Source organism: Leptodactylus fuscus, chromosome 3, assembly GCF_031893055.1.
Source record: "Leptodactylus fuscus isolate aLepFus1 chromosome 3, aLepFus1.hap2, whole genome shotgun sequence".
Lineage (NCBI taxonomy): Eukaryota > Metazoa > Chordata > Amphibia > Anura > Leptodactylidae > Leptodactylus > Leptodactylus fuscus.
The window spans coordinates 187716760-187733273 of NC_134267.1; the positions used below are offsets into that span (position 1 = coordinate 187716760).

Below are 16514 nucleotides of genomic sequence, written 5' to 3' on the forward strand. Positions count from 1 at the left end.
GCACTTTACCACGCGGTGTTCGATTCGATTCGAACATGCCGAACAGCCTAATATCCGATCGAACATGAGTTCGATAGAACACTGTTCGCTCATCTCTAATGGAAGTATGTGGGTTGTATATATGGCAGTATTATTTTAGCACTGTAATGCAGGTTGTTCTTGCATTTATTAGTCAATACTTTAGTGGGGAAATATTATTGGGACCTTCTATGGTAATGTTGGTAACTGAACAATGAATGGCAGTTAATTCGGGCATTATTATGAAATTGTGAAAACACTATACAAACATAGAAAATACACAAAATTTATAAGAGCCCGGTAAAAACAGCAATATATTATATAAAAAAAATCACCAACTCTTGGCAATTATAGAAACCTGTCACATCATCAATGTAATGGAGGTCATTGAAATGAAGCACAATCCCTGGTAGAAAGCCATAAACGTGTTAAAGATTTGTTCAGTGGCATCATTCTCATCTTATCTAACACCAGGCGGTATCATCTCCATCTAAAGAGCAAAGTGCATATTTACACTTGTAGGAGGAGAGAGAAGCCGTGACTGGAAAGAGCTGCTTCCCTATGATGTCAGTAAACTTGTCGTCTTTAGTACATTGCTCTCCGATATACTGACTTGTAGATTATTTCAGAAACTGGTGGAAGAAAAAAAAAAAAGCAGTTTTTGCAAATGCAAATTTTGAAATAAAAAAGCAGACAAAAAGAAACATATATACTGACATAAACAGCAGATTTCTGTACAAACAGTTTAGGAGATGTGAATTTATCTCTTTATCTGAAGAGCAGCTGTCACCTCTCCTGACAAATCTGTGTTAGGAAATACTTATGTCCCCCACAATATGAAAATTTTGGAGCGACGTTTCTTGGAACTCTACATTGTGTCGTTCCTCTGTTATTCCTCCTAGAATTTCTGAATAAATCGATAACTAGGTGTTATCATTGTCCTTATCAATTGGAAGTGTACCTACACAGTATGTTCACACTAGCATTGACCAGAACAATGGAGAGGTCACATATGGAGCCTGATGGGCCCCATTATCTATAATGGGGTTTGTCAGGTATCCGTTCTTTAAAACTAAAATCAGTGGATGAAAGTCAGACTTGCAGGACTTTTTCATATGGCAATTTTGGACTCACACTATAACGTAGTCTCTAAACTGAGACTTCAACACAGATGTGAACGTATACTTATGATGTCAGCGACACTGACGGGACACTGTCAGATGGTGTAGGGACATGCCAATCATTTGTGCGGGCAATGAGCGGCAAGCACACGGACCCCATTATAGTCTATGGGGTCCATGTGCTTTGACAGAACAGCACATGCAATTGCACTTGAATTCCATTGGGGGGGGGGGTCTCCATGCGGACTCCTTCCGGACAGAATACAAACGCTAGTGTGAACCTACCCTAACAAGCTGCAGAGAAAATGCAGCACAACATGCACTGCAAGTTTTGGACACAGAGAGTGTCCGCTATTGCTGCATGTCCGGCAATGAATTTCAGCCTTTGAAACCTGGAAAAGCCACAAGGGAAACCCGTATTACAAACCAGGCAATTTTAGTTCAAAGTGTCTTTTTGGCTAAGAGTGAGTCTTTTTGCCGAACTGAGCTGGGGAATGTGGGGCTGGAGATTGGGGAAGGGGCGCAATGAAAATGGGGGTCTGGGGGTGCAGGGGGGAAGGGGCAAGGGGGAATGGGTGCGAGGGGGAAGGGACATAGGCGAGGGAGGGCTGGGCCATGGGGGGGGGGGGGCTAGGGGCAGAGGAGCAGGAGAGAGGGGGGGCCAGGGGAAAGCGGTAGGCAGAGGGGCCAAGGTAGCAAGCAGAGGGAAAGGGGGGCAGGGGCGCGCAGGAGGACAGCGAGGGGGCACACGCCACGCATCATACACAACACGCGCCAACACGAACCCACAGATGAAGTCGCAGGTAGATAAGGCTGGATTCACACCAGTCCTCACTTTCTATTTGGGGAATCTGTCCCCCATTCTGCTTGAAAAATGTGGAGAGAAATGTCCTGCAAGCATTTTTCGGACAGAAACCTGATAGAACCCATTATAGTCTATCTGCGGGTAACCTGATTGGGTTTCCAGGTTTCAGTTTTTTGGGTTCCCAAGTGGGTAGGTGGAGCGCAGGTGTGAAGTTTCCCTTCTGTTATATCCAGTTTTGACTATGTCTCAAAAAATCGCTACAAAATCTGCAACAAAATATGCTGCGCTTCCGCAAAGTGGGGCCTCAGCCTTTCCCCCATTTTGTTGGCTTTTTAAAAAAAAACAAAAAAACAACACTTTAGCTAGAAAATATACAACTTTGTATGTGCACAGCTCAGTAATTAGACATCTGAACTGGTAATGAGCTGTGCACCTGTGTGTACATGCCCATGGACTGTATATCACATGACCATGGACTGTATATTACATGCCCATGGACTGTATATCACATGACCATGGACTGTATATTACATTACCATGGACTGTGTATCACATGACCATGGACTGTCTATCACATGACCATGGACTGTATATTACATTACCATGGACTGTGTATCACATGACCATGTACTGTATATCACATGACCATGGACTGCATATCACATGACCATGGACTGTACATCACATGACCATGGTCAGAGTTTTATCCACTAGAAGTAACAGAATGAATGACAACAAGCAGAAATCTAGAAAACTGTGAGGAATTGATACAGAAAGTATATTGGAAAATTGTATAACTTTTTATTATACAAACAATAACATTGGTCTCTCAATATTGGTCTGAAAGTGGCCAACCCCTTTAACCAGTTCAGTACTGGGCCCATTTCTGGTTCAGGACCAGACACATTTTCAGGTTTTTCGTATGTAGGGTTTTGAGGGCTATAATTTTTTTTTACCATTTGAGTTATCCAACTAATTTCTGCGTCTATTTTTTGTTGCCACATAAAGCTTTATTTTTAAGTTTTTATTTGTGTATGTTTTTTTATTAATTCTATCTGGAAAAATATAAACAAAAGAGGAGGGAAAACATGTCCGGTGGAAGTAGAAAAATATGACGCTGTACATTGGCGGGTGTGCTTGGTATTTCTTGTCAATCCATTCATTTGAACAGGTTTCAGTTGCTACATGGTCACATGGGCATTGGATGTGATGTCACTGCTCCAAGAAGAAGTTGAGTTCACCCTACATGGTCTATCTGAAAGATAGTTCAGCTGTACGATAGTCCTGCATAATCTCTTTAAACTGAATTTAAATTGCTTATGTGCTTTTTTTTATTTGTGAGGGAAATTCTCCTATTTCATGCAATGTGATTGTAAACCTGATCTAAGTAAGCCAAATATGAGTTGTGCAACAAAAAAACATCAGATATTATCAAACCTTTCCAAGTAATGGTCTGACATCTAACTATTGCAGCATGGGGAATGGGAATGAATGAGCTAGCTTTATCTCGCTTGCTCTGGTATAAGAGGACTGGTTGGACTTGTCTTACCAGAGCGATAAAGATGACAGTTGTCACCTAACTTATGTATGTAACCTGTGAATGTAATAGCCCTGGCAGTGAATGGGTTACTGCCACAGATTAATCAGCAAGGTGAGTGAGGTGTGTGCAGGCACTAGGACCGCCTTGTACACCTGTTTCCCACGGTGTGTACTCTGCTGTATCTATGCTGATCAAAGGGCAAGGTAAGCTCTGGATCTATTCTGCTGCCTCCTATCCAGTTTCACTCACATAGATATGGCCCTGCATCTGCTGAAAACTTTACAGGACCCTCAGCTGGTGGCCCAATTCCAAAGGTTTTGTGGTTTGACCCTACAGCCAAAGGGTGAGGCTAATGGAGCAGCTCCAGGGTATAGCACTCCACAGACCATCCAAGGAGGCAAAGGGAAGACTGCAGGGGTCAAGGGTGTTCCCCAGGAAAATGGCCACAAGCCCTACATCAATGGATCATATACAAATGGAACACACAAGCAGGTAAGAAGATTACCTTAGGTGTTATTAATAATAATATTAATGATTGAGCACAGGTGCATGCCACTAGGTGATAGTCTACAGAATTTTTATTATAGATGGCTTCTTACACTATTTGCTGTGTCATGTTACAATGACATTTTTGTCTTTCTGTGCTGGAATGTACCCGCAGTCCATTGAGTGTATATTCCCTGCAGCCATCAGCCCATTTACTGTATACTGACTGACACAATTTGTCACTTTGTAGCAGACCTGTGTGTCCTCATGCAATGGGTGTTACATGGTGACAAACTCTACTCAGTACTTTGTAACCTAAACAATAGTTATATAGAGGTGTGTTTATTGGGATCTGATCCTCTCTACAAAGTGTCATTAAGATTATATGACAGTAAATTAAAGCTGGGTCATTTCACTGGTTGTAAATGTCACTTTCTATTAATAAGTAAAAGCAGAGGTCAATAACCCGTAATACTGCCAAATCTAAACCTCCAGTACAAATGCCACACTACCCAAAGGTACATTAATGCGTACCGAAACCTTCAAATCGCTATCTTTGGCACTCCCACCAAAATGAATGGAGTGGTGTGCGCTGCCTGACCACTGCTCTATTCACAATGGGGGACTGATAAGTGGGGGTCTCAGTAGTTGGACCCCCACTAATCTATAGAATGAGAGATAACTTGGTTTGTAGGAAAGTCTTTTAAGGGTCCATTCACACGGAGGTAAATGGCGATGTATTTGGTGCTGAATTTTCCACGCTGAAAAAAAAGCCACCCCATTGATTTCAATGGGTTCTGCTAGCTTTTTTTTCCACTAGCGGAATTTTCAATGGGTTCCTTTTTCTGCTGGCAGGAACCCATTGAAGTCAATGGGAGGCTTTTTTTCAGCGCTGAAATTCCACTGCAAATTCCTCACCATTTTCCTCCATGTGAATGGATCCTAACAAATATTGTAATACACTTTTAATGGATTTTGGCTCCTTTCCCTGAAATCCTGAGCTGAAATCCACTTCTCTCTCTTTTATATTTTTTTGCCATGTTTCTCTCATTGGCCTCTCAAAGGAGTATGGGGGCTCTTGTATTATGCAGGGAAAAAGAGAGTCTGGGGAGGTCACATCAAACTGTTATATCTCAGTCATTATAAAATGTAATGTCAGTGCTTTCGGTGTCCTATGATGAGATTGTGATATTGGCATAACTGATGATATATTGGGAAATAATACAGGTAACTTCACTCTTGGTGTCGTATGAGAGAAGAGAATCTTATATGACACTAAAAGTGCTATTCCACATTTTATGGCTGAGATATAAATGTTTATATTGAACCTCCAGACTAGTTTTCTTGCTGTATTAGAGCCTGTATACCGTACTCAAGTGACAGAGACCAGGCAAAGAATACAGAAGAGACAAAGTAGATTTCAGTGCAGGATTTCACAACAAGGAGCTAAAATCCATTAATAAAATTCATTACACTATTAATAATGTTGCAAATTGTGGCAGAAAATCAAAAAGTAGGTACACCTGGACATGTCAGTATAGACCAGGGGTAGGGAACGTACGGCTCTCCAGCTGTTGCAAAACTACAACTCCCAGCATGCATACTTGCTCTGTTGTTCTTGGAACTCCCATGAAGGTGAATGGAGCATGATGGGAGTTGTAGTTTCACAGCAGCTGGAGAGCCGAAGGTTCCCTATCCCTGGTATAGACCATTTCATCTGCTTCATTTCTGTCAAAAGGAGTGGTGACCGAATGGCTGGTGATATCACCTGCCACCATATGTCATGCCGCACTGTCAAGGCCTCTTATACCGTATTGAAATGACTCCATAGGAAGTAGTCACTTGTATAGTGAGATAACCAAAACAGAATAGACATGCAGAGCGTGCAGTTCACATTACATTGCTCATGGACTTTTTGTCTCTTTGGTGTTTTTGTTCCATTTTTTTGGATCTTTTCAAGGTACTTTTGGACACATTTCATGATATTTCTGAAGTTTCATAGGAGAGATTTAAGAGGTGTGTGCAGATTCCACCCAGGTGGTTTATACATATATCATACTCTAAAGCTAAGCTTGCTAAATACTCTTTTGAACACATGGGAATGTTGCAACCAGGATAAGTAGCAGCATAAAATTCTCTTCACTGTGCACTTTATAACCACAGTTTGGAAAAAAGATTTGTTCTTTGCTAGATGCTTTTCATAAGTGTCATGGCAGAATGGTTTGATTTTTGACCAGACTTACAAATACCAGATTATCAAGTCTCTTATTACTACATCTAAACCTTCCACATGTCACTAAATGCTACACTATAAATATATATATGGGAGTGCAATGTCAATAAAATGTATATAAATAATCAAACTACAACATGGGCGTGAAAGTGCATCCAAAGTACACATTAGCCAGTGACTTTATATAGTATACACGCCCATGTCATTGTAAAAAGTTCATCTGGGAAACACGAGGTCAGCATCTATGTAGCTTGATGCAAAATGTGGCAAACACAGTGGGGAGAATTTATAAAGACTGGTGTTTCCTATGCCAGTCTTAATCAGAACCCCTGCTGTTACGGGATGGGATAGAATTATTAGGGTTTATTCAGACAGTAGAAAATAAAGAGGAGATAAGAAGGACTTCCATCTCAGATTCCTCTTCACGTTCTGGTCCTCTGTCTCTGCTGCAATTTTCACTCGCTGAACCCCCCCAATATGAATGGTCTGCTGATCAGTCGCAGAATCAGCTGCAAGATCCAGCGGGCCCTTGTTTTGTTCTGTTTTCATCTCCGGTAAATTCAGGGCAGGTTTTGCTGCTGGTTAGAGATGCGTGAACTGAATCGTAATGAGCTGAATTCGACTGAAATGTTCCAAATGTTTCGGGTTTTCACCTGAGACCCGGAAGTGAAATGATTATGTTCTAGGGTCTCCTCAGACCTCACAATATACTAGGTGGAGGCCCAGGGGAGGTGTTAAAAAAATAAAAAATAAAAAAAATAAAAAAAAAATCAATTATACAGTATACTCTGGATAGAGTGACAATATGGTACCGGTTGTAAGAAAAACAATTTAAGACTAAGGCCCCACTGAGCGGAAACGCAGCGCTAAAGTGCTGCAGAAAGAACCGCCGCGTGAACGCATTGTAGTTTTTCCAGCAGCATTTATAACAGAAAGTTCATGGAGTTCTCCACCACGGACTTTCTGTTACAATTATATCTATAGGAAATGCCAGCGTTTCCGTAGATATAATTGACATGCTGCGATTTTCAAAACCGCAATGATTTTGGAAATCGAAGTGTGTCCGCGCTGCTTCCCCCCCCCCCCCCCGCAAAGTGGGCATGGGATTTGCATGAATCCCATCCACTTTGCAAGTACTGTAAAACGCCATGATTTTTACCTGTGGCCAAACCGCGGCATTTCCGGCCAGTGTTGCAGAAAAGCTTAATAGTGGCTTGAAAAGACATGGAAATTCTAATGGAAGCTTTTATACTCCTCCCTTTTGCTATATCCACTTTTTAGTTTGCCTAAAAAAAAAACCTGTAAAATCTGCAACAGAAATAAAGCAGCTTTTACACAATGTGGGGCCTTAGCCTTAGGGTGAATTCACACTGAGTAAACGCTAGCTTATTCTGAACGTAAAACACGTTCAGAATAAGCGGCGTCTAAAGCAGCTCCATTCATTTCTATGGGAGCGGGGATACGAGCGCTCCCCATAGAAATGAATGGGCTGCTTCTTTCACTCCGTGCAGTCCCATTGAAGTGAATGGGGAGTGCCGGCGTGTACGCTCCGGCATGAGCAGAGCTTGCCGTATACGCCGGCACTCCCCATTCACTTCAATGGGACTGCACGGAGTGAAAGAAGCAGCCCATTCATTTCTATGGCGAGCGCTCGTATCCCCGCTCCCATAGAAATGAATGGAGCTGCTTTAGACGCCGCTTATTCTGAACGTGTTTTACGTTCAGAATAAGCTAGCGTTTACTCAGTGTGAATGCACCCTTAGGCTGGTTGCACATGTCCGTGTGCTGCAAGCAAGCCGTGAATTAAAGGAACGGGTGGTGCACGGGGGAAACGTGGATGTCTCCCTTGTGACGTCCGTGCACTTAAGGCTTTGATTTCAAAAAGTAGCAAATTCTGAACAACAAAAACAAAACAAAACAGCTTTTCTGCAACATTTGGTCTCGGGTTCAAATGCTACTCTTGTCATATCCCTTTTAGTTCTTGCATACCACGTCATTGGAAATGGTTCTAAAATATGTATATAGGTGACATTATTGGTATTCTACTGGGACAGTAAATAGGAGCTATAATTTAATGTACTATTATGAGGATTCTTCAGCATAGATGACATCCCGATGCTTGTATATACAGAGGTTTTGCATGATGTTGCCATGGTACTATATAATCTTGCTATGCCGTCCACTGAGGGGTCTCCTCTGTGTCTGCCACTTTCTAACCTTGCCAGAGGACAGCTTAACGTCTCCGATCACATAAATGAGGATAGTGTTTGATGGTTGAGACTACACAATATCCTTTTCACAATGAGAGCAACAAGAATGTCACACACCATTGCTGGGTAATGGGTATAGAGCAGAGACTAAAGGATTGCCACACTCCCCTTGAAGTAGTGAAAGTCTCATTCTGATCACATGATCACCTTCCTGTCTTCGTGAACTCTGTCACATCTCACAACGTATAGAGTAAATGCCATTTGGGTATTTCATCTTCCTTGACTGAAATGCCAGGCGTCTCTTCCGTGCTTCCTGGTTGACATTTCAGAAAACAAAAAAAATACAGTTACAGGTTTATGATCATATGTCGGAGATAGCCATTATCAGACATTGCACTTGGAATTAATATATGGGGGGGGGGGTTACAGGTTTATCATATTTATGGCTTCACAGTCCTGTGTATGTTGCATTTAGGTTTCCTGCTGGGTGACATTATAAATTGTGTTTTGTCTACACCAAAGATACCAATCCGCAGGGTACCATGTAATGTGCTCGGCTCTTCCTCGTCTTGTGGAATGTGGTTGAAAACCAACCTTTCTGGTCTGGTCACAGAAATTTCCCCTTTATAAAAGTTGTCGAGGTGTGTACCTTGTGCAAACACATATAACTGTGTATGGTTAAAGGAATAGTGAACCTAAAAGAGTAGCTGTATAATAAGAAAGTTCTTTGCAAAAGTCATAAACATATATCTAGAATTCACCCTGCCCACTAAACTTGTCTTTACTAGTCGTATTCTTGCTACACAATACATTATGGAAAAAGAAATCTTTGCACAATGCTATATGGCCATGTGTTACTCGTGTGCTATTTTGGTGCACCTTGAAGAGGACCTTTCACCACCTCTACCAAGCTTTGAGTCCTTTAATAGTCACTGTTCCACCAATTCTGGCATATCTGGCTTTTTTTTTTTCTCTAGCCCCCATCATTCCCAATTAGGTTCTCGACTGTCAGATGAGTGGTTACAAGCAAGAGCAGGAAGCTCAGAATCACACCCCCTTGACTGTTCTGGCCCAGGACCACCCACCTGACATTTGATGCCTATATCAGGCACCAAAACTAACAGCATTTACTGCTTGATGACAGTGTAGGCTATTGTAAAAATTCCAATTGTGCCAGAATCCATGGAACAATGCTTGAAATAATGAAAGAAGCTGAACATGGCGGCTCTGAACGGTCCTTTAAGGATAACTAGCTACAGTGTACTGTGTGGCTGCCCTTTGGAAACTCCTTTACAAATTAGAAGATGGCTGCTGTGTATATGGAATATATGATGGAGTACATGATGTGTGTCACTGGGATGAAGTTTTTCGGGTCCATCAGAATAAATAATTGTAAGGTCATACTGATTCTCTTGTGCTTATAGACACATGCAAAAGCCAAACTTATCTTTTTAAGGATGCACCTCAGTCGCTTCCTACAGGTGCAATACTTATGGCATTGCATAATCCACTTCGCTTTCAGTGCATGCCTCAAAGACAATGGTCCCTACAGAATGAAACTTCTCCTGCAGGATGACATCCACGAACACTGGGGGGCAATTTATGAAGACTGGCCCATCAGACGCATGGGTGTAGCTCTATTGAGTATAGCGGTATCATTCACGATCGGGTCCTGGACCCTGTGAAGACCCCAAAGGGTAGGTGGGGACCTTATTAAATATTTTGTAGTGGGGCCAGGAGCAAGTTATGACTTTGTGCATATGCCAGTCTTAATAAAGTCTCCATATAGTGCAAAGCACGACTGAATTATTCAAAGGTCCCAGCCTCTTAATATATTAGACCCACTGCCATGTGCTAGAATGGTCATTTCAGCCAGTCCGGAACTTGCATAGAGTTCCAACGTAATCTCAGTTTTCTGCCATACGTTATAATGAATATGTCAGGTTGAGGTATCCCTGCCTTTCTCTGCCCACTGTCGCAAAAAGTGGAAATCGAGATCCAGAACGAGGGATGTGGCATATCTCTGGTGCAGAAAAGGGCCTTGCTGAAAACTTATATAGATGGGTTAATAAATTCCCTCCATTGTTCCCGGTCTGGTCCAGTAACTAAACTGAATCAATGGTCTGCTGTTATGCTAGGTGCTTGGGGGTACAAGGGGTACATCGTGCAAAACAGTGGAGAACAGTCATCATACACAAAGGCATAGCCATTTACAGTGTAACACAACACTATTAAACAGTGCCAGTCCAACCATATAGAATTAACCCTTAGTGCTGGGGTCATATAGCAATGAGTGGGATCTGTATACATTATACATCACAACGTGAAAGGTAAAACAAATCCTTGCATCAGTCAACATGACCCATCATACGGCCTAAAATACCGATATTGACTTTGGTCTGTTCTAGGATACACAGCCGTCCACTGTTATAGGGGACTACGCAGCTGTATTCTGTTACACTGTGTTCAGCTCGGGTTGTGACAAGGGGTAGAAACCCAATAATATAGGGCACAATATGTCTATGTATATGGATTCCTTGTCTATGCCCTGGCTGAACATAAGCTGTGGCTACATGACACTTCCCACAATAGCTCCCTGTGCTGCTGCTGCTACTTTGCCGGTCTCTCCAGTGTATTTATAGCATTCGTTCTACATTTTGGGATCCATATGAGGGAGTTATAAGTGGAAATGATTCGGGTCACAGAGCACAGCATTAATGGGGAATTCATGGCAGCCCTCTTGTAGCATGTATTCTGCTGACGGTGCAGAAAGCCCAGCAATTGGGAACACAGCAAGACAATGGGTGCATGTATATTCTTTGTGCTCCTTTGGATCGACCATCCTAACATTTGTAGCTGAAGGAAACTGCCGAGAGCTTGGAATAGCAGATCCTCAGTGTTCTGTCAAAGTGGCTACCTAAGGCTGTGTTCACATCTGGCTGTAGGCTGGAGGAGGTGCAGTCTGTGCTATTTGGCTGGTAAAATGATGGGCAACCATTATGGAAACCTGTTGGCTCCCTTTATCGTCAGTATGGTGTGCTATGTATGGTTGGTTTATGTTATATGACTAATTCAGCAATGCCACCTATAACAGAGCTGAATCACAGAAATAATGGTGTGAACCTAGTCTTACCTATGTACATAAAATTACTTTTTGGCATAGACTAAATGCACCCCTGGTGTCTGAACTATATGCTCTCACTCATACTGTATGTGTTTCTTAACTCCAGCTAACCTTCTGTCTAGCTCAAGCTGGGATCACATCTGCGCTGAAGTCTCAATTGGAGACTCCGAAACAGAAACGGCCAAAAATCAGTGGATAGAAAAGTCCTGCACGGATGTTATTATGGTCAATGGGGTCCGCCTGTGTCCATGTGTAACTGCTGTTTTAGTCGTCTGCCTCTCTGTCATTCAGGTCCCGCGGCGGTAGAATGAAGCTAGTGTCACATTGCTGAGGGTTTGCTGCAATATTTCAGTGTAGACATGCACTAACAACCTAAAGAGGAATTTCAGCTTTAGTGTGTATAGCTTAGATAGCTTAGGTAATTGTCTGCACTAATACACTGTAACACACCCTTCGCTGTATGAGCAATTCTTGATTTAATTTTACTTGAGAGCTATGTGCTTCTTTAAAGACTTCTTTTTTTATGCTTTGTTTGCTGACCAAATAAATAAACTGAAGCAATTTTGCAATAGGTTTTAACCCTGCTTGTCACGGCAATGGAATGCCAGCCCCAGATCTCGTTCTGCATGCCGGCAATACTACCAAAACTGGCTGTGCCCATGTGCTGCTGGGAAAATGGCGCCTTGGTCAGCTTTGATCGAGACACCAGTGGGCTTAATGCCTGTGGTCAGTGTGGGCACTGGGTATAAATAGCAGACACCACTATCTATTCCCCTCATTCTTGGTTACTGTCTTGTATGGTAGCCATACAGCCATAACATGTCTAACATGCCATAACACAGAGAATGCAGCAGAATGAGCAGAACATGCAGAGCTGGCCTTAAATTTCCAGTTGGCTCCATTCATTGCTTTTAGAATAAAGGGAATTCTGAAAAACACATCGGTGCTAATGCTCCAGTATTCCTGGCTGCTGTGATGGAGTATTTGACTATGTAGATCTTGTTCTTGGCAGGGAACAAAGCCTGAGCCTGGAGCTGTCACTATATCATACCCCATCACTTACAGCTGGCAATATATCAGGATGTGGAACAGGTTGAACTGCTTCAAAATGTCATCATTCCCCAGGGGGACGCTGTCACCATGCTCCAATCCAGGATGTCTAAAGGCCTCTCTAACAAACCCAGTGGCTCTTTTAAGGGTCACCAAATATGTAATAAAATAGAACTAATATCTTATAGTAAACCTGCAAGAGTTTGCTCACAGTGGTGCAGATACACTACGACTATTCTATTGTCAGGTAGTGGAACAGGAAGCATTTGCCTCCCACTGAAATAAATGGGTAGCAGATTTATTTATTTATTTATTTATTGTATTTAATTACTCCAACGTAAAAATTCTACTGTGTAAACTTACCCTAAGGCTTATTCACGTGACTTTTTCAGTTTCTCAACCATAAAAAAAAAAACAGACAAATCAGTTTGTCTTAACTGACCGTTTTTTTCCTGTCCATCAAAAAAAAAACGTACCAACAGTTGTTTTCAAGGAGGCAGCGGAAAGTTAAAGAGGATCTTTCATGCCCGCAGGTACATGCGGTTTTATATACTGCTAGAAAGCCGACAGCGTGCCCCACTTCAGGACTGCACGGCACCCCCAGTAGCCTAAGTTAAGGATGTCTCATCCCAAGTCCTTTCCTTAGGCTGCTGGGTTTTGTTTTTTTTTTGCTGGACAACCCCTTTAACTCTCATTGTTTTTCGAAACTGTAGTGTGACTGCTGTTTTTCACTCTTGTGTGAATAGGGCCTAAATCTGCTCTAACCTTGTGGCGAATTAACCAAGCCAAGGAAGGATGATTTATTGTCTCCACATGCAAAAATTGCCTCCCTTTCCCTTGGCTGCTCCAATGGTGCAAACATTACCCCTCTCTTGCTGCCGCGCTACAGGTCTCAGTATATCCTGAAGAGTAGCATAGCCATTCACAAAGCATATACAGAAGAGACATTAACCAGTGATCTCTCTCTTCTGCCTGGCCTCTGACCAAAATGTGAAGGAAGAATACATGCAAAATAATGCTGAGCTACCAGTAATGCTCCACCGTTAGTGAATTGCAGAAAAGCAGGGGTTCACTTTAAAATCTTTTTCTCGTCTATGTATTGTACTGCACAGTATGTCTCCTGGCATCTTTCCCATTGTATTTATATTATGTAGAGATGATGCAGCTAATGCTTTTAGAGCCGGGCATTAACAGTAAAGCATAATGCATAGGTTAGAGCTGCAGCTCTGTCTTGATGAAGATGGATGCAGTCTGCATATTGTGCGCTTACATGATTTTCTTGTGGTTTAATGGAGTTAGGACCTCATTTTTTTCCCTTCCACACCTACGGAGTCTATATTTGTGCTTGACTAGCCATGTATTCAAAGCTCTCTTCTAGAAAATCAGCCAACTAGATCTATATAATGGACATCAGATACTTGCACTTAAAGGGAAACCATTAATAAGGAACCTGTAGTTACTAAACTAGAAAGGATTGCAGCGACACAAATAGAGGTGCTGCATATGCTAATAAGTGTAATAAAACATTTCATCATGGGCTGTGCTTGCTAGGAAGTGTCCAAATATGTCCAACTTTGGAGTATGAAAGGTAATGGTAACAATAAATCTGAAGAATCGGATTTCTGTTTTGGTGCACATTTCTATTTGAGCCAACCATCGGTTGTAAAAGTACAAGAATCACATCGTGAAATGGGTTTGATCACTTTGCAGTACACATAAGAGCTTATTACAATGGGGTCCACTGTACATGTTTAATACACATGGGTTAATTGGCGACAAGGGCCGTGTTGTAGAGCGGGGGCACTTCATATGACTGTCAATGAGCTAATCCTCTGTCTGAAGATAATACATCTCTGTGCTGCTGTATGCTACATTCATTATGTACCATTAAATCACATCTGTCATCCTAAGTATAAGATAACAGTGCAATTATTAGGCTGACTTCAGCATGTTCTAGTCTTCGTCCACTCCCTTCTGATACAGTATCCTCTTCAATTAACTCCTTTTATGCTGCTCAGTCGGTGGTTCGTGACAAACCACAGCAATGCATGTCTTTTGCTTTGTAAGTGTCTGCAAAGTTAAAAATCGTGACCATTTTCTTGTAGAAACCGACCTCCAAGGCAATAGTGCAAACCACTGAGCCACCAAGAAACTAACCGCTGTCTAAGGATTGTGTCTAGTATTGCAGCTCATCTCTGCTTAAGTGAATTAAAGGAATCCTATCATTCAGAAGTAATTTTTTGTTCCTAACATGTCGGAATAGCCTTAAGAAAGGCTATTCGTCTCCTACCTTTAGATGTCTTCTCCGCGCCGCTATTCCATAGAAATACTGGTTTTTGCCAGTATGCAAATTAGTTCTCTCGCAGCAATGGGGGCAGGCCCCAGTGCTCTAACAGCACTGGGGGGTGTCCCAAATGCTGCCAGAGAACTCTCCAGTGCCGCCTCCATCTTCTTCAGGAACATCGTCTTCCTGTGTCTTCTTCTGGCGCAGGCTTTGAAACTTGTAGGCCTTGGGCAGAGCCGACTGTGCATGCCCACAGGCCACAAGAAAATGGCCGCTTACTTACTGTGTAAGTGGCCATTTTTCTTGTGGCCGCGGGCACAAAAAAATTACTTCTGAATGATAGGACCCCTTTAAGTTTTGTTGCAATACCAGACAGAACCCAAGGACAAAAGAGCGCTGCTTGGGGAAAAATTGTTGATCCTTATTGTGAACAACTTGTTGAATAGGAACAAACAATTTAAGTTCCCCTGGATAGAAAAAAGAAAACTCACTCTAGCTCCAGCTGCTGCAAGGTAGTTCCTTATAGATCAATGCCTGGTTTTCTAAGAAGCCTACTGACACTAGGATTAAATAAAACCAAAACAGCTGTTCTAATAGAAAACGAGACTCATTTGCAGACGGCTGTTTTGGGATTATTGCCCCTCATCAGTGCAACTAATTTGCATATTCCTCTCCCAGAATTCCTAGTGAGCATGTATGGTCTGTGAGACTCTACATCCTGAAAGGTGGCCTGTAAAGGGGATGCCTCCCTAAGGAGACATAGGGTAAAAAATATGCAAATCTATTCTCCAGGATGTAATTAGAACAGTGCCTCTGTATGCTGTTCTCTAGGGACAGCCCCCTTAACATCATGCATGATGTAGGTTAATAAGCCTACTGACATGATGCGGGGTTTATTGCAAAATTAGTATTTCTATTCCAAAAGGAACAGATTCCAATAAGACATAGTACTCCTTCCAAAACCTTGACAAACATTTTTATTGCACTTTTCTCACAATGCTCAAAATGCAGGGAGGGCTGTGGAGCAGGGGAATGGCTGCCATACAGGTGCTCGTTCACAACACCCACAAGGACGTTTTACAGGAAAACAATTTATATATCAGTATATTTTATCATGTGGGACGAAACTCATGCAAACATGGAGAAAACATACAATGTTCTTAAATGTAAACCACCATGGAATTAATGGTGCTATATAAATAAACAATAATAATAATATACAAACACTCAGGTATCGCCTTTGCTCGGATTCAAACCTAGGACCGCCAAAACAACAATGATAACCGCAGAGCCACCTTGAAGCTAACCTAGAAGAAGATACTACCATTAGGATCAGACCTGTACGGTTTTAGTTTAGGATCTGCGCCAATGCTGTATGTTGTGCTTCTATACTCCTTTGTATATGTGTGATGTTTTTGTGCCGTGATCCAATTTGCACTGGACACGGCTCCATGCTTGTGAACTTGTACTGTAGTCTGCTATGTTATTTTTTTTTCTTATAGAAGTCTATGGGATCCATTGTACTGTTGATCTGTCATATTCATCATGTCTTCTGTAATACCAGAAACCCTAACACCAGCCTGAACACCGCCTTAGAAACATTCCTGAAAATATCTCCTTTAGGCTGATGCCCCATGTTGTAG

The 16514-nt window shown here is 42.1% G+C and overlaps 1 protein-coding gene across 1 annotated transcript in view; it reads left to right on the forward strand.

The window, feature by feature from the left end:
• The first annotated feature begins 3692 nt into the window (after positions 1-3692).
• The window catches only part of SGPP2 (sphingosine-1-phosphate phosphatase 2), a 37326-nt gene continuing 24504 nt past the window's right edge, over positions 3693-16514 (forward strand). Inside the window, exon 1 of the mRNA XM_075268888.1 lies at positions 3693-3976. Coding sequence (XP_075124989.1) covers positions 3740-3976 — 237 coding nt within the window. The 5' untranslated portion in view covers positions 3693-3739. The remainder of the gene's footprint in view (positions 3977-16514) is intronic.